The sequence below is a fragment of the Drosophila miranda genome, chromosome XR (genome assembly GCF_003369915.1).
Source record: "Drosophila miranda strain MSH22 chromosome XR, D.miranda_PacBio2.1, whole genome shotgun sequence".
In the NCBI taxonomy this organism is placed as follows: Eukaryota; Metazoa; Arthropoda; class Insecta; order Diptera; family Drosophilidae; genus Drosophila; species Drosophila miranda.
This window is the reverse complement of record NC_046674.1, coordinates 10222508-10241785: the sequence shown is the minus strand read 5'-3', so window position 1 is coordinate 10241785 and position 19278 is coordinate 10222508. Positions and strand designations below refer to the sequence as shown.

Here is a 19278-nt window from a genome sequence, read left to right as displayed (position 1 = left end):
AATTGTGCAAAGAATAAATTTAATACAGAGTAATAATTGCAAGAGTAAATTTAAAAGTTTTCGATAATTATGTAATTGTAAATAAGTGTGTGCGAGAAATGTTTTTAATTATTATTATTACGTTTAATCTAATTATTAATTAATGATTATGATTATTAATTTTAATTCTAGTTCTTAGCAAAAATTTAATAAAAGCAAAAAAGCCTTATTTAAAAACAAAACTAATAAACACTGCACAATATTTTTATTCCCTTCTGTAGTCGGTTCTATTAGACACTTGTAGATAGTCAAGCCAATCAATACTTATGATGATCGACGTGTGTACTACTACTAATGTACTAATTCTTCCCAGATCCCGCAGTAAACGAACGAACATTTGTCAATTAGAGTGAAAGCCAAAAGCCCAAAGCCAAAAGCCAAAAGCCATGGTGTTCTTCGAATTAATTTGGCTTTTATGATGACTTGATGAATCTGCCAAATCTGGGTAGTTTTGGCAGAAAAAATCCTATTTGTTGATTGATTATTGGTAGATTCCGCAGACTTGTATCAAAAATAAGCAATAAACTGAATTCGTAACAACGGATTCTGATTCGGATTCCGATTCGAATGCGTTGCGTTTCTTTTTTTGTTCGACCCACAGACCAGCCCGCAGACCAACTAAAACTAGCTGTAAATAAAGACATAGAAACATAGAAACACTCACACCAATAAAAGGATAAGGTATAAGCTAAGAATCGTGCATACTGAAACTTACGTAACTCCTTCGAGCAACCTCTAAATATGAAAAAATCGCTATGACACAACTTCTCTTAAGCAACAAAGAAAAGAAGCAAACTATTTAAGGAATAATATAAAGTATTACCCATTGAATTAAAGCCTATCGAGTAAGTGTTAAGCAGTTAAAGAAGATCAAATAACCGGCTGAAATAGGGAAATATTTCTTAACATTAAATTATTGGGACTATCTATTTACTGCAAATTGAAGTAAACGCTATATAAAAGGGAAAGTCAACTAGAACACTAAGTTGTATTATAAATACGAAAATATAGAAGAAATTATACATAAAATATTGACAAAGAAATCGATTTATTAATTTGGTAACAGATTTTCTGCCAACGTATACCCCCAAACACATCAAGGATTTTCCCCCGATCACAGGAAGCTATAGCACTCCGGGATCGAGCCGCAAACAGCCGAGAAATATGGCTGGGGATATTGTAGTCCTTCTGCAAGGCTCAAGGATATTTTTCTGATCACAGGAAGCCATGGCAGGCCAGGATCATCTTGGTTACATCATTCAGTTTGCATATCCTTCCGAAGATTTGCGTATCTTTAAAATACTGGTTTCTTCTGCACGCTATATCTCAGCTATTTATGAACCGATCGGGGCGTGGCATGTCTGTCCGTGATCGGGAGAGTTCTGACAACCGATTGGCACCATAAAGAAGGACATCCATGACCTCACGATTTTCGCAAAAAATCATGATGGTTACATCATTAAATTTGCCAAAAATCGGCCTCGATTTCGAAGTCGAGATTTCGATGCCGTTCGACAGTCTGGATCCTCGCGGTCCTGGGAGAGTTGGTCCTGCACCGATCTGGTCCTATTTGTCTGAGATATAGCCGTCTGAAGATTTGGATTTGCGTATCTTTAAAATACTGGTTTCTTCCGCACGCTATATCTCGACTATTTATGGGCCGATTGGGGCGCGGCATGTCTGTCCGTGATCGGGAGAGTCCTGACAACCGATTGGCACCATAAAGAAGGACATCCATGACCTCACGATTTTCGCAAAAAATCATGATGGTTATATATCATATCATTAAATTTGCCAAAAATCGGCCTCGATTTCGAAGTCGAGATTTCGATGCCGTTCGACAGTCTGGATCCTCGCGGTCCTGGGAGAGTTGGTCCTGCACCGATCTGGTCCTATTTGTCTGAGATATAGCCGTCTGAAGATTTGGATTTGCGTATCTTTAAAATACTGGTTTCTTCCGCACGCTATATCTCGACTATTTATGGGCCGATTGGGGCGCGGCATGTCTGTCCGTGATCGGGAGAGTCCTGACAACCGATTGGCACCATAAAGAAGGACATCCATGACCTCACGATTTTCGCAAAAAATCATGATGGTTATATATCATATCATTAAATTTGCCAAAAATCGGCCTCGATTTCGAAGTCGAGATTTCGATGCCGTTCGACAGTCTGGATCCTCGCGGTCCTGGGAGAGTTGGTCCTGCACCGATCTGGTCCTATTTGTCTGAGATATAGCCGTCTGAAGATTTGGATTTGCGTATCTTTAAAATACTGGTTTCTTCCGCACGCTATATCTCGACTATTTATGGGCCGATTGGGGCGCGGCATGTCTGTCCGTGATCGGGAGAGTCCTGACAACCGATTGGCACCATAAAGAAGGACATCCATGACCTCACGATTTTCGCAAAAAATCATGATGGTTATATATCATATCATTAAATTTGCCAAAAATCGGCCTCGATTTCGAAGTCGAGATTTCGATGCCGTTCGACAGTCCGGATCCTCGCGGTCCTGGGAGAGTTGGTCCTGCTCCGATCTGGGCCTACTTGGCCGAGATATAGCTTTCCGAAAACTTGGACTCTCTTACATCCGCCTTGTCTGATCAGGGCTTGTCACGGCTTTTTGTAATGGACGAAACATTATTGATGGAGTCCTTGTCAAGACCAAGGATATTTTCCTGTACTTTTTTCCCCTATACTTGTAGACCGATCTGGGAGGCTTCAGGATCGAAAGATCGCCAACAAAGTGCTGCCTCCGTATCAATATCGGAAGCCTCTCAGCGAAGGTGAAGAAGCAGTAGGCCATTCAAATATGTAAATGTATTCACATATAGTCGATCTATTTCTGGTCCGATTTGGACAATTGGACCCACAGCCCTACCGACGTCCATGCCCAATAATAAAACAAGTATTTCTTTTTCGTATCTTTTTGTTTTTTTTTTTTTTGTTTGCATTGTATTTCCAAAGAACTTTATTTAGTTTGAAAGCATTTTCCTTACGGTTTCATTATCTTCGTCGCTCTGCTTCTTTTTGTTACGTTATAATAATATTTAGTAATTCTAATGCTGATTTCCCGTTTAGTTAATACAATGGTTAGTATGTATTTATGGTAGCTGTGGTAGTATATAGTGTATGTGTTCGGTTTCGGTTTCCGGAAAATGGGTTTCGCATTTTAAAATGTACAATTCTTGTAGGATCTCTGCTTCCCGCTACACAAGGAAGTTTTTGGTTTAGTTGCGTTAGTTAGTATCTGTGGCGTATTGTGTCTGTGACGAGTAGTTGAGTACACACACGCACACGCACACGCACACACATCCATGTATAATTACATATATACAGTTAAACAGTATAAGTGTTTGTTTAATTTACTTTCGCGGGTCTAGGAAACCAAATTGTGTCTCGAGTGTGGTTCATACTGTGTGTGTGTGGTTCATACTGGATGGTTCCCATAAGAGGAGGGTTTCCTATAAGAGAAGAGAAATTTCATTTCGAGTGCTACATACATACACGTAATATATATAATTGCGTAATACACTTTTTACAACATTTAGCCAAATAGCCCCCATACACATCAAATATATACGAGTATCATAATTTTGTTTAAGCCTTTGCTTGAGATTTTCCGAGTTATTGATTATATTATATGTGATTGTGTATATATTGTATGTATGTAGTATTATTATTTCGTTTTTGTTAGCTCCTTTTTGCTGTTGTTTGCCTTTTCCATTTTACAGGCTGTTTAAGAAAAAAATGCCCCACCTTCCATGTCCCTTCATCAATGAGAAGCAATCACAAAGTTTTCTCTTAATATATGCCACAATTATTATTAATATTATTATTATATCCATTCCTTTTGTTGGAATTCTATTCTTGAGTAAATTTCCTCATGTATTTACACGATTTCTTAGATGTCATGCAGTGCACAATGTTCTGGCCAGCACATTTGGCCTGGCCTTAAGCAACTCTACAACTACGATTAATTTCAAGCCGGAAATGTTTACTGGTTTTCCTTCGTTTCATATACACATTGAGGATCGAGGTGGTATATATTTTCTTGGGGTATTTTGGTTAAAAAAAACTGTGTCACAATTTTTACAAACAGCCTTTTGTTAAACGTACATTAATGTGTGTCTGCTATGCGAATAAGTGTTGTGCTATATACTCGTATAAGAATTACATTTTATAACCTGAGCGCAATCTTTTTTAAATGGTTTCTACTTGTCTTGAATTCGCATCTTGAGAGCTCGTTTGTTTTTACCAAAATGTGTGTACATATGCATATACATATACTCGTACTACTCCCACACACACGCACACACATAGTTGAATAATATTCAAAAAGGATCAGGATAATCAGGATTCTCCTTGGAAATGGCTGTTGCTATCCAATGTCCAAATATGGATTACCTATTTACCTGTTTTCTAATATATATTCTGGATGCGATTTATGGTTTGTTAATCTCAAATATTGTCCATACATATACACATACACATACACAAATATATATATACCTAGTATATTGTATATTGTATTATATCGTATATAGTAGTAGGTGTGTGTGTGTGTGTGTGTGTGTGTGTGTGTGTCTTTTTTATAACTATAAATTCTAATTAGCAAATGCATTGGGTTGGTTGGATCCACTCTTAGATGATGTCTGAACAAATGAAACAAGAATTGATTCGTTTTCTTCTTTTTTTGTTGTTGTTTTTGTTTTTGTTTTCTTCTTTTTTTATACAAACAGTTTACACAAGGTTTTTCGTTTTAATTACCAGTTAACGTAAATGTAAATTAATGTAATACGTGGCTAATATACATACATATACATATATACATATATATATATGTTTATATATATATATATTTAAGTTAAGAATGATTCTTAGCGGGCTCCGTAATTGGTTTAGAAGTCAAATACTAATGCAGTTTACAGTTAAAGTTGCTCCTCCCTCACATACATATACACATACATATATGTATGCATGAACAGAAAACAGGAGTCTCCCAAATCATATACATACACATATATATATATATATATATATATATATATATATATATATACCTACTCAATATAATATACCATATCATATACTCGTAGTTTCAATAGTTTCAATAGTTTTCTCCTTCTCCAATTGAGGGTTGTGCTATGTGTCTATAATATACATGTCCATTACTAATCGTAGATGTGGGCTAGTTATTGGTGGGGTGTGGAGATAATTCTATTTACATGGTGCCTAAGCCGAACGAAATATAATTCTTCTTAATTCTACAAGGTGCTTAATACCGTTACCTCTGCTACCTCTACGATCTAGAGATGTGTGGTATATGCTGTTGGTTTGTGTGTCGATCGATTGAGTTAATAGTCACAATAACTTGCACTCGAATGTCGTATGTCTCTGGTCAAATGAAATCTGTTCTATACATATATATATACGATACATATATAGGTATATACATATATATATTTAAGAAAAACTTTAGTTATAAACAAAGTTGAAAGGAATTCTACTTTTTGGACACTGATTTCTTTTGTTTTTAATTGCCTTTCCATTTCCATTCCACTCCTTTCCGTTCCGTTCCTTTCCTTTCCGTACCTTTCTTTTCCTTCATTTCGTTTTGTTTTTGCTATGAGATCTCCGTGAAAGTTTTGAAAGTTCATATTTTGTTTTTTCATTTGTTTTTTCTTTAAGCTAATCCATTTATGTGTACTATATATATAGTCGTATTCGTATTCGTATTCGTATTCGTATTGCTATAATTAATAACTACATAAATAAGAAAGCAGCACAGTTAAGAAGCTAAGAGGAAATCGAAGAGGAAATTTTCAGTTTAGTTAAGCTTCAGTTTTGAGAGTTTCCTTCTACTACATTACAATCGTAGTTTATCATTTGCACGTCCTTCGGTTATACGCATACATATACATACTTGTATGCCTGTGTGCTTAGATCTCTAATCATTTGAATGCAAAATAAATCCAAAATACAAATGCACACAGATACAGATACAGATGCAGATGCAGATGCAGATACACCCCCATACATTTTGGGTTTTGGCGGAAAGAATAGAAATCAATTTCATATTGCATATTGCATGTTGCACGTTGCATGTTGCATATTGCAGTGCACGTTCTCAATTAATTAAGTAAACTCAGTCTTAAGCATATATAATGTCCGGGGACAGCCGAGGAGGCCGTCGAGTCCTTTGCATCCTTTATAGCCGGTCCTATCCTGCACCTTTGCTGGCCAAAGCATTGAGCATTCAGAGAGACAGAATGTTGGTCAGACGAAAATTAAGCTATATTACATGGTAATCAACTAAGGTAAAAAACAAAAAAAAAAACGTATACATAGGTACATATAAATATATCAACTAAAATCGAATTGATTCGGGCGGCCAAAGTACGGGGGGGGTGCCACAGAGCGGGCAACTTGTCTGCTACCGCCCGGAATCATTCACTGGGAGGGGGCAGTGTGTCGTCCACATGTTTGTTGTTTCTTGTTGTTTTTGTTGCTATTCAATATTATTACAATTACGAAAAAGTATTTTTAAAAAGCTTAACAAACTATTATCAAAGCGAAAATTGTCATAACTAAATTAAATTCAAATTGATTAGTATATCTTTATGTATATTTGTTTAAATGGTATTTTGTTGTTCAGTCGACAGTTGAAACTTTGAACTAATTTCGTCAAATTTTCCCGCTTTTCCGCTTTCCTTTTTGCTATCATCATATACATCATCAAACTCTTGTCGTAGTCGTACTATATATGTATTTGTATATATATATATATATATAACTCTGACACTAGTCAGATATTAAGTGTATGTCTAGAAACCAGTTTCAAAATTGAAGCTTCAAATTTTAGTTGAAATCAAAATAGTTGCATAATTTTAAATGAGTTTTCCCTTCGTTTAGTTTCGTTTAGTTTAGTTTAGCTTTTCCTACATACAATAGCTACTACACATAATTAGGTTTTGGGTTTTGGGTTTTGGGTTTTAGTTGAATTTTGATGGATTTCATTTCGCTCGCTCTGAGGTAAATTTTGGCAAAAAAACTTGAGTTCTGTGTGCATTTTGCGTTTACAATTTGATTTTAAATATATATACGGATACATATGTATATATATTTAATCGTTAGGCATATCTATATATATATATATATATATTTATGTGTTATCTAATAATAATAATAATAATAATAATCATGAATACGACACGACGTCTGTGTGTTTGTGTGCTGCTAATTAATTTACACATACATAGACTTCCTAGGAGCTGTTCTAGGAGCTTAACATAAAACATTATCCTTTCTTTTGCATTGAATTTGAGGGACGATCCGATCCGATCCGATTCGATTCGATTCGTTTCAATTCTTGTCAAGCACAACAACATGTTCCTGCCTTTCCTCCTTCCAGACGGAAACTTATGATTGTTGTAATTAATATTGTTGATTTTTTTCGTTTGTTTATAATACGCTACGCTTTGCTTGTAATGCGTAGAAATTGTTTTCTTTGTTTTTTCCTCTTTTCCTGCGTATCTGCTGCTACTTTAACTACAATTGTTTGTTTTTGTTTTTTGTTTTTCCTTTTTTTTCAGTTTAGACTAGTTTCAGTTGAGTTACGTTACGTTATTTGTTTGTTTTGTTTGTTTGTTTGTTGGTTTTTTTGTCTACAGTATTATTAATGATTTGTTTTGCTTTTGTTGTAGTTGTTAATTTCGGTGGTGGAATGCTTTAAACAGACGGAACGCCCACTTAAAAGTTGTTTGGCGCTTGCACAACATCATTGAATCGTTGTTCCTGGCTGAATTTTGTCTAGGTTGTCTCTTGGGATTGGTTTCAGGTTCAGGTTCAGGTTCTGAGACACCGACTGCGACTGCGACTCCGATTGCGATTGCGACTGATAGCTCCTTCCCTGATGGTTTGGCTGTTGGTTTGCTTTTGCTTTTGTGTTTGCTTTTATTTCGATTTTAGGCAGCAATGGCCTCATTTTGCCGTCATTCCCATTGATGCGGCGACGGCGGCAGTTCCGAAGGATGGGCCACAGTCGAGCTAGATTTTCGGAATAGCAAAACAGAAAATACATTAGTCTCGTATTGGGGCAAGGCATCTCGTCTCTTCGAGATATAGCTGCATCTAGATTAGTGTTCATGCTACGCAAATCAAAAACATTTAAAGCTAAACAATTTACATACAATACAATACAATACAATATAATACATGTAGGTACATACAACAAAACGATACGATACGATACTGAACGAAACGAAACGACAGATAGACAGATAGACAGATAGACAGAAGCTCCCATAAAATAACAAGCTTAAAATATGAAATGAAAGTGTACACAAAATGAACTACACCGTTTTTTTCGGGCTGGAGAAGAGGCTGGGAGTGGGACGGAGTGGGTGTGGGTGTGGGGCGGATATATTTAAATAAATAGTTCTAATGGTTCGATAAATACAATAATTAAGATTTGTTTAGTGGAAGTTGTTCAAGCGCTTTGTTTCTTCTTTTCATGTGGTTTTTGTCACTGCTGCTCGTCTGCAATCTGCAATCTGCAATCTGCACTGTACTACGGGTGGTAATATTTTCAAAATTTATCTTTTTTTTTCTTTGCAGTTGTTGTTTTTTCTTCTCTTTTGGATCTAGTTTGAGCTGGGATATGTTTTGGGAAAAGCACGAACTGCAGTAACGAGGGCGGGGCGTGGCGGGGCGGGGCGGAGGGTTGGAGGGTTATAGGCTGGGTGCCTGGGTGGCTGGGTGGTTGTGAGATTTGTACACAAAAAGGTAACAACATAGTAGATATTTATAATAAGATGTATATTAATGAGCATTTGCATGTGTTCGTCATTCGTCATTCGTCATTCCAAGTCTGGAACAGGATGGAACAGGTCATGAATTGATTAAAACTCTGTTTTGCTTCACACGAATACGATTAATATATGCATATGTGTGTGTGTGTGTATATATATATATGTATGAGTGTTTGTATAAATAGACAAATGCATGAATGAGCAGAAGGCGGAGGAGTAGTAGGCGGCGGGGATTGTGAACACAAAAGATAAACACACAAAATTGATTATGGAGTTTGGATTATGGATTATGGACTATGGACTATGGACTATGGACTATGGATATATATACGTGGGTATATGCATGAGATTGGTCTGATTCGGTCACTGATTCGGTCTTTATAAAATAGTTGCAAATGTCTGACAAAATGTAATTTGCATTCTTTTTCCAAGCCAATTTTGGACAGATATATACAAAATATATATATATATACATATATATATGCATTGCGACATTTAAACAATTTTATAGAATTTTCAGCTCGAGTTACACAAAAAACAGTTACGCAAAAATACCCATTAAATAAAAAATAAAAAAAAAAACGAGAGTTGGAAATTAAAATTAGAAATCAAAAAACATTGGGAAAGGGATAGGGGATAAGGGATAGGGGAGAGGGAAAGGGGGGGTTAAAACTAAAAAAAACATTTGGTTTATTATTATTATAATTATTTTGTTGTAATTGTTGTAGATTTGCTTTTGGTTTTATACACATTTGCAGAGGGTAGAAAAGAGGAGAGAGATAATAATAAAGAGATGAACAAAAAAGGTGATAAACTAAATAAATAAATATTTAGTAAAGTTTTTCGCAGGTTTTTCAACAGACCTAAGAGGAGTCGAGAGACAGCTGCTGCCCGGCCCTTGGCCTCTGTATCTCATTCTGTATCTGTATCTTGGTATCTTGGTATCTTGGTATCTGTATCTTGGCTTGGCTTTCATTTGCTTCGATCATTCGGCAGATTATGCATATCGATTAGATCTTCTTCTGACTTCTGCATTGCTATTTCGATTCGTTCTAGTAGGAGATCGCGCGCCTAGGATCTTGGACTCTCGAGATCTGGTCTTGATTCGATTCTTTGAGGGCAGCGAAGAAGTAGGCGGCGGCGGAGTGGAGCAGCGGCAGGAGCAGCAGTGCAACTTGTGGTGGTGGTGGTGGTAGTAGTGGTAGTGGTAGTAGTAGATATTCTCATTCTCATTGGCTTAACAACGCAAATATAACGATTCGATTTAATAGAAATTTCAAGATTAATATCCATGTTGAACAACAGAAATAAAAGAACAAACGAAATCAAAATCATTTCAAAATCAGTTTACAAATCATAATCAGAGAGATATAGATAGATAGATGGAGAGAGATAGATAGATACATAGATAGATAATAGATAGAGAGAGTTATATGTTTATGTGTAGAGAGAGAGAGAGAGAGAGAGAGAGAGAGAGAGATAGAGAGGGGGGACAGAGAGATGGAGCATTACTAAAGCGGGATAGTTATGGAGTTTGGGAACAGGAGAACAGGAGACGAAGCCATGATCAATCAATTTTGTGTAAACAATAAAGGAGAAAAACAATAAAAAAAAAAAACACAAAAGGAAGAGTTAAAAAATATATTTAGTTTTAGGATTACAAAATTTTGACTAAAGGTTGAAGAAAGTTTTCCAAAAAGAAGGTTTTCAACAGATAGGAGGAGCTGTACTGTACTGGACTGGACTGGACTGGACTGGACGGGACGGGACGGCGTGCAAGAACTGGAAAAGTATTTTATTTTTTTTTCTTTTTTGGGCAGGTGAAGGCAGAGATAGAGGGTGTGGGGTGTGGGGTGGGGGTGTGGGGTGGGGTTCTGTTAAACGTGGAGAATGGAACTCTCGCCCACTCACCTGGCAAAGCTCTTGAAGGCCGCACTCTGCGGATTGATGCAGAGCGGCACCCGACCCGTCTGCAGCTGCTCGGCAATGAACTTGTGCATCTCCTCTGGAAGTTCAAAAAAACGGAGATTGAGCTTGAGAGACCCACGGACTCGGGCTGGACGGACTCACCCTTGACCTGCTGCACGGAGGTGAGCTTGCGCTCCCATAGATCGTCGAAGGGCTGGCCGGCGGAGGGCTCGAAGTCGGCTGTGTACTGGCGCATCCCGGCTGAGGTAGTGAAGCAGCATTTGCACATGCACGAGTGGTAGCGCAGCCGTCCTTCGTCCAGATACGGATGCGCCAGGGCGTCTGTGACGGAAATTCGCTTGTCCTGCCATAGGATAAAAACGAAAGAAAGGTTAGCAAGAGAGAACCCAAGACGAGGAGGAGGAGGAAAGGTGTAACCACAAACCGGATCGAAGACCAGCATCTGGCAGAGCAGGTGCACCGCCTCGTGTGTGGCATGGGAGCTGAGGGTGTACAGCACCGAGAAGGATGGCGGCTTGGGGGCGCGCCGCAGCATGTGGGTCCGTGCCCCCTCGCAGGCGTGCCGCATGTCCTCCATGGTGGGGGTGCCCAGCAGCTCCGTGATCAGCTCCAGCTGCTGGACGGGGTTCTGCGCCTGGAACAGGATGCGCCGGCCGAGCAGCTCCCCGAATATGCAGCCCACCGACCACACGTCCACCGCCGACGAGTAGTGCCGCGCCCCCATCAGGATCTCCGGGGCGCGGTAGTACTGGGTGACCACCTCCTGGGTCATGTGCTTCGCCTGGTCCGGCTCCTCCACGCGGGCCAACCCGAAGTCGCATATCTTGAGCACGCAGTTCGAGTTGACCAGGAGGTTGCCCGGCTTGATGTCGCGATGCAGGATGCGGGCCGAGTGCAGATACTTGAGGCCGCGCAGTATCTGGTACAGGAACACCTTGATGTGGTCGGCGGATAGGTGCTGCGGCGACACGATTATCTTGTGCAGATCCGATTGCAGCAGCTCCGTTATCACATAGCTATTTTTTCGATCAAAAGTTAAGGCGAAAACCAATAATAGAAGGAAACAAGGAAAGGAAACAAATATAAAGCAGGCCCCTCGGCAAAGCAGGCACCTCATCGAAAGCAAGGAACTATCCCATTTCTTTTTGATTTGGATGCGCTTTGGTTCGGATCCCTTTGAGGCGAAAGAGAAACATCAGAGCCCTTCTCTCGAGAGTGAGAGAGAGAGTTAAGACTGACTGAGAGAGAGTGCTAGCGAGAGAGGAGGGGGGGTCATGCACTTGGAATCTCCATCCCAAAGAGCTTTAAGAGCCTTCGCTTTTTGCTGTATGTTTTTTGTTTTTTGTTTTGACTGTAAAAAGGATACATTTCCTGAAAGAAATCCAAATGTGGCGGCTGCAAGATGTCCAGGGCCGAAAGAACCTGCAAAAAGAACAGAAAAAAGCAAACGTTAATCACCGTCTAAGCCAATCGGTACTCATATTAATATTTAATGCGGAGGAAATGCAACAGTTTACACCTCATTTGGAGGGTATTACCTACCTGGGGCTGGGGCTGGGGCTGGGGCTGGGACTGGGTCTGAGTCTGGGGCTGATCATAAATTATGGTATCGTAATAAAATAAAAAACAAAACCCAATTGCATGTTAATGTTGCAACAGAACAAAAGCAAGGAAATTGTTGACCCCTTGATGTGGTTACCTGTACGTTCGGAGATACGAAACACGCCACTGTCTTTCCAATGGGGGAGGGATCCATCAGCAGACCTCAGCGGTGCCCAGCAGACGGACATTTGACGGACAGCAGAACAAAGGCCAACAGGAAAAAAGGCGAGGGACCCGTACCCTGTTCCCCCAGCCAGCAGACAGACCGACAGACAGACAGAGGGACAGACGGACGGACAAGCGGACAGGCTCTGATTTATTTTCGCTTGCGGTCAAGATGATGAAGGAACTGCGAGAAAGAGAGAAGCAAAGGCCAGCAATCACATCAAAAAATCTAACAGCTCTCGCTCTGTCTCTCGTCTCTCGTCTCCCTTCCCCGCTCGCCACTCCCCCCCCTCAAAATCAATTTACAATATTTATTCAGCCCCAGTGGAGCTGCAGTGGGGACACAAACCGCAGCAAACAAAATGCGTTAAGTGATCAAAAAACAAAACGAGAAAGAACGAAAGCTTGGCTGTGTTGACCGAAGCTCGTGTTACCCCTTAATGTCCATCGGAATGTCGGAACTTAAAGCTTGGTTATATACGGTATAGACCTTTCGATGGCTCTAGATATGCATCAATTATATGTATGTATATTATCTGCGGTTTAATCATCTACTGTACCCTCCTGCAGGGAAGGGTATTGCACACGCAGGAACACAGAATGCACCTCTCTCCCTCTCTCTCCCCCTCTGGCCGACCGACTGTCGGCAGTTGCCAAAGCAAATGCAGTTCAACAATTTTGAGCACTCTGGCAACAACAAAAAAAGTGCCGACAACTTTGGCTCTTGGTCTGCCTCCTGCCTCCTGTCCTGCTTGGCTCGTCGTCGTCGTCGAGTCTCCGTGTCTTAAGTGGCAAAGTTTTTTTTGTGCTCTACAGGAGCGAGAGCTTTGGCTTCTGCAACCCCAACCGCAGCTCCTTTACTTTGTTAAGGCCTTTGTTTTATACATACATACATACATACATACATATGTATATGTATACATGTGTTTGAATATTTCTCATTCTGTAATATTTCTTGACGGCCGCTGCTGTAATTTAGCGACTGCATTTGTTGCGTTTTTGCGGTTTGCAACAAAAAACAGCGTAAGCGCAACGCAAAAGTCGAACTTTGAATGCACTTTGCTGGGTAGAGGGAGGGGTGTTGGGTCTCGTTTTTGCGTTGAATATGTGAGTAGCTGTGATCCTAAATGTGTACTCTCTCTACCGCCTCTCATCATTCGTCAAATCGACTACTGATCGTCTCGCTACGCGTTCGCTCTTCGGCTCATATTTTGCTCAGTAAGAGAAAGAGAGTAGGCAGACCACCACCTGAGTTAATCAACCACCTCGTCTGCTGCTCTCTCTCTCTCTCTCTCTGCTAATGCTGCTGCTCTCTGGCTCTAGTCAAAGTTTTTCTGCTGCGGTCGGCAAGGGCATACATTGTTCCGTTCTGCCGACTGTCGGCGCACACAAACGCACCGAAAACATGTGCAAATATGCGTACCATACTCGTACACGTACACATACAATATTTTTATGTTACGCGAGGCTCGAGACTCAAGTGTTTTGATATTCGGTTAACTTCATTTACTGCACTTCCACTCTGCGCAGGCGCGTAATTTTCTGCTGCTGCGGTTTTCTTGTTTTTTGTTGCTCTGTCGAATTATTTTTTCGGGGCCCACGTGCAACGCAACGCAACGCCAAGCAGCGCGGCCTGTGGCAGTGGCTGGCAGCTAATTAACATTTCGACTTGGGCTTGCAATCAGAATGCCAATTTATGCATTCTGTAGCTTCAAGTGTCCTTGACGGTGGGGTAGTACCCTGCCCGGAGAGGGTGAGAGGCGGCAGCACAAGCCAAACAACTCGAGGGGAAGGCAACAACAACACCAGGACTAACACTAACTAGGTTGAGCAAGAGCAAACATTTTCTAGTTAAATACAAAGAGAAACAACAAGTGAAACTTTTCTTCAGAAACTTGCAGCAAACAGGCAGCTGTGGCAAGCTGTTATTACCCCCCTGGCCGTGTCTAAGCCAGTCCGGACAGGCCAGATCTTGTCTACAACTTCTTTTGCTCCCCAGTTGCTTCTCCTCCAACAACTTCAATGAATTCCCCCCTGTGCCCCCACCCCCTCGCAAAAAAAAAGCAAAAGTGTCGCTGCCCCTCCGCCCGAAAGCGGAACATTCCATTTTCATTCCAAGCTAAGGGACAAATTTCCAGCTAAAAAAAATGCCCGACAGGCAGCAGCAGCAGCAGCAGCAGCAGCAGCAGCTGTCCACACATATTTGTTCATTAATTACGGGGAATATATACGTGTGTCTGTGTGTGTGTGTGTGTGTGGAGGTGGAGAGAACGAGCTTCGCCGAAATTCAGTATTGTACGACCCTGGTCAGGGGGGGGATAAGCCCAACGAAACATAATTTGATTTGCTGTTACACCAGATGCCGATGCCGATGCCGATGCTGCTGTTGATGCCACATATGTATAGTAGAGCTGTTGAACTGCTTGGATTACCTGCCATTCGGAGGCTTTTACCTGCAAGATCTATGGGCATCTACATGGCAGATATCTGAATGGAATAATAACGAAATTTGCATGCAATTGACGATGCTGCTCGAGGCTGAAGCTCAATCATTTTGCCGGCAGGCAGGGGAGCGGAGCGGAGCGGGGCGGGGCGGGGACGAGAGCTGACAGCTCTGAAAAGAAATCCAAAATCCTCGAGAAATTCTTTTGAAATGTGCCCCACGTTGCAATACGAAATGCAGGACGCGGGGCATGGGGCAGGGGGTAAAAATACACAGAAAAGATTCGTTTTTTATTGAAATTGCAGCAGCAACAACAACAATAGCCATGGATAAAGGAGCGCAAATATGTTGCAACGATTTGTGGAACTACAAATGAAAAAAGCACACGATACGGAGGGAGTGGCAACGGGCGCAGCCACTCCTCTCGAAGGCATTGCAGTAACCACACAAGAATGTTCCATCCATCCATCCATCCGTCCGTCTATCTATCCCAAAACAAGGCAATGGATTGCCAAAGGAAATGCCACATTTTAATTCGTTCTACAATCAATCGCCTCACGCCCCCTTGACCAGAGACGGAACCACTCATAAAGTGTGCCACACCGCTCCCCCTGCCCCAATTGATTGAGTTATAAATAGTTGAACTGCCGAGTGCACGAATCTCTAAAGAGAGAAACCCAATTTGCTGTAAAATTCAATGCAGCCACGTGCCACGTGCCTCTGTCCCAGCCCCTTGTATCTTCTACCCTTTCACCTGGTCCCGGCACTCCCCATGCCCCATGTCCCATGCCCCCTTCCCACCCTCCCGAGTTGATTGCACTTGTTTGCCATTCTCTGAATGATGTCTGTCATGTAGGAAATAAAACAGGAAGCACAGAAAGAGACAACAGAGTCGCGCCTTCTTTTGCATACACACACACACACACACACATATAGGTATAAAGAAACATATGTACTCCCCTCCTCCCCTCCCCACTGCCAGTCTCCCTCCCACATTGAGCATAGCAATTTATGCATATTAATAGAAAATTTGCATATTGGGCAAGGTGCTGTTGTCGACACATACGACGACGGTATACGGCATAAGACCTATGGCTATGGGGGGCTATGGGGGGCCAGTGCCTGCTCCACTCTACCGCCTACTGATTCTTCATCGTCTACCGTCTTCTCCATTATTGCATTACGAAATTCACACGCAGCGAAGAGCGAGAGAGAAGAAAGAAGAGGCCCACTGCCTCTACCTCCACCGAAGCTTTGGATACTCTTCTTGGCTATTATAGATGCATCTGCAGGCTGTAGGTTGAGGCAGATGATAATTATGCCGTTGATGAATGCACAACATTCGAGTGGATAGCCCCTTTCTACGCTGCAGCTGATTCCCAGACAGCCCACGGCCTATTTGCCGTCTAATGATGTTGAACCAATCGCTGAAACACTGAATCCGTATCCGTATCTGTATCTGTATCTGGAAATGATTGTGAGATCCAAAGAGAAGGAGGCCACAGGGAGAGACCGTGACATTTAACAGCCGAGGCCCACAACGAATCATATGTGAGACAAAATATGGTGGTAGGCCCCATGCATCCCCTTGCATCCCCTTGCATCCCCATGCTCCAATAACCCCTCCATCATGCTCATGCTCGTAAACCACTTCTACTTCGCTCTGTGACATTTTGCTTTGAATGCAAATGCCAACTGCCGACTGCCCCAAATATGGAGCCGAACGCCAAAGGTTCTGCTTTTTGAGCACGTGCAGCAGCACATGCAACATGCAACAGCCAACAGCCATGAATATATAGAAATTAATAATAAATTATAAACGCTATACAAAGTAGTTGTTGTGACTATATTTCCATCAGTTCGAATATTCTTCTGTGTGTCGTGGGCCCCCGTCACCGAATGAGACGTTTGGGGACTTTTTTCTGCCCAGATCTGAAAGAGCTCCTTAAATTCGATAAATTAACATGACATTAAAACATTTAAAACATTTAATTAATGACAATAATGCCAGCGAACAATAATTTCCACTCGAACGAAGGACAAAAGGCCAAAAAGACTGAGAGAAATGCGGAAAATTTCTGCCAAAAGGAAATCATATTTTACCAGGCTCAATGCCGCCTCCCTCCGCAGCAATCTTTCCTGTTTGAGTTGTAAATATTATGAAAAAAAGAGCCCGCGACTAAAGTGGAAAATATAATTGTTCATAAATTCTCGGGGCAAAGGCGACTGAAGAGGGCAGGCAGAGCCGAGGGCAGTCGGCAGTCGGCAGTCCCTGCCGAGGGCACCAGCCGGGCGTATGCGTGATATTTTTATTTAACAAGAAATAAAGGATAAATATCTCTCTCTCCCTCTCCCTCACTCTGCGACAATAATCCAATTGAAAACGTACTGTGTGCATACAATATATACATATATCTCTTTTTTAATTACATTTTTGTCCTGCCATCAATGAAACGCAATATTTTCCATAAAGATATGTACATAGTTGCAGCAGAGAGAGGGGGGGGGGGGGGGGGGGGCTAAAGAGGGATCTATCTGCCGATTGGTTTACTTACATTCTCGTGCTTGAAAAAGCACAGCATTTTCAGCTCACGGAACACGCGCTTCGATGAGACCAAAGACTGGAACACATTTGGCAGCTTCTTGAGGGCCACGCGTCTGCCGTCCCGAGGATCTGTGACAGCCCTAAAAAGGATACAAAAAGAGAGAGAGAATGATTAGTGAGGAAATACTATATGTAGGAGTATCTTAAAGTAAAGTATCTTCCAAGACAGTTTTGCCACACATGTGGATGGTGTGGGGTGGGGTGGGGTGGGGTGGCGTTTGGTTTGGGGGGGGGGGGTTTCTCTGTTTATTTGTTCTTCTGTTTTGGCTTTTTAGCATAATCGTTCCCAATTGTCATTAACACTTCTGACGCTCTGCCTAGACATTCATTCGTTCATTTGCTGCGATTCCCACTCAGACATGCAAATCGTCGCTTTTCAGAATTGAAAGAGGCGCCCTAATGTATGCTACGCCCAAAATGGAATGCTGACTCATCCAATCAGACAGACACACACACACACGCGCACCCCCCTAGCCATGGGAGAGAGTGAGAGAGAGGGATGTGTTTGTGCTTATGGATTAGAGCAGGAGAGAGAGATGCCAATTGAATCGGCAACTATTTGCCATAATTTTGAACGCCTAACTGTCGTCGAGGAGATTTACGACACACGGCAGTAGAGGGAGGAAGAAAGAGAGAGAGAGAGAGAAGGAGAGAGGGCATTCCAGAATGGTTGGTAACTCCGAGACGTGAAAGAAGCTGCGCAATTTTTGGGTTTGAAAGCAAAAACCATAACACACTTCTATTTTCCACCACAGACGACAACAGAAACAGAGAAAGGGGGGGGGGGGGGACAGTGGCAAGAGGCAGGGAGAAAGATACAGGATGAGTCAGGGCAGACAGACAACAACGACGACATCGACGGGGTCCCAGACCCAAGACCAGTCCAGACCCAAGACCAGTCCAGACCAGACCAGACAGGGACTCCGCACAGTCACTCCCATGGCCAATGGCATCGTAAAAGTTCTCTCCATAAGCTGGCCGCCCTGACGCCCTGACGCCTGTGTCGTCGTCGTCGTCGTCGTCGTCGTCGTCGTAGATACCCCTGCAACACAGACCGACTGTGTTGGTATCTCTTGTTTGACCTTTTTTCGTGCACATTTTGTTGCTAATTTTCTGTCAGACGTTTATCAATTGAGAGACAATGCACACTTGCCTACTTGTAGGCGCCATTTTGCCGAGTATCTATGTATTTGTAGGCCTCTCCACATTATGCCACATGGCTGGGGGTTGGGGATGGCAGGGGGTTGACTGTCGGCTGTCGGCTGTTGCTGCCACACCAAACAAGAGGCAAATAACTCTGGCATTGTTAAAAAGTTGAACGAACTTTTCAACTCCATCGAATGTTTGTTTGTTTCTCGGTCTCTCCCTCTCCCTGTCTGATTCCGACTGGGCTTTGTCTGTTCTGTCCTGTCCTGGCGGAGGGGAATGGCAACGGGGGAGGGGGCGGGGGGAATGGGTACTGCAAAATGACATTAATTCTTGGGGGACGCCTGCAGAGCAGGCCAGAGCACATAATGCGACACTTGAGCGGAGAAGAGGCTGGAGATTAAGTTTGGAGGGCACTACCTAGAGGTTTCATTTGTTTCAATGTTTAGATATTTGATACTCGATTCGAATTTTCATTCTTCTCTGGAGAGCGGGGGGGGGCCAAATGAATGTTTTCTGTGGCCATCCATCAAAT

At 42.0% G+C, this 19278-nt stretch overlaps 1 protein-coding gene across 2 annotated transcripts in view; it reads right to left on the bottom strand.

Moving 5' to 3' along the window:
- Window positions 1–7503: 7503 nt before the first annotated feature.
- The window catches only part of LOC108152329 (serine/threonine-protein kinase NLK), a 70078-nt gene continuing 58303 nt past the window's right edge, over window positions 7504–19278 (bottom strand). Inside the window, exons 3-9 of one of the 2 annotated variants that reach the window (XR_004471307.1) lie at window positions 17548–17677; window positions 12149–12204; window positions 11207–11798; window positions 10924–11125; window positions 10765–10858; window positions 9717–10089; window positions 7504–8089 (exon numbers count right to left, since the gene is read on the bottom strand). Coding sequence is in view for 1 of the 2 variants with exons in the window: in XM_017281576.2 (XP_017137065.1) it covers window positions 8035–8089; window positions 10765–10858; window positions 10924–11125; window positions 11207–11798; window positions 12149–12204; window positions 17548–17677 (1129 nt within the window). In the remaining variant the exon portion in view is untranslated. The remainder of the gene's footprint in view (window positions 8090–9716; window positions 10090–10764; window positions 10859–10923; window positions 11126–11206; window positions 11799–12148; window positions 12205–17547; window positions 17678–19278) is intronic. The other variant, XM_017281576.2, reaches the window with a different exon arrangement.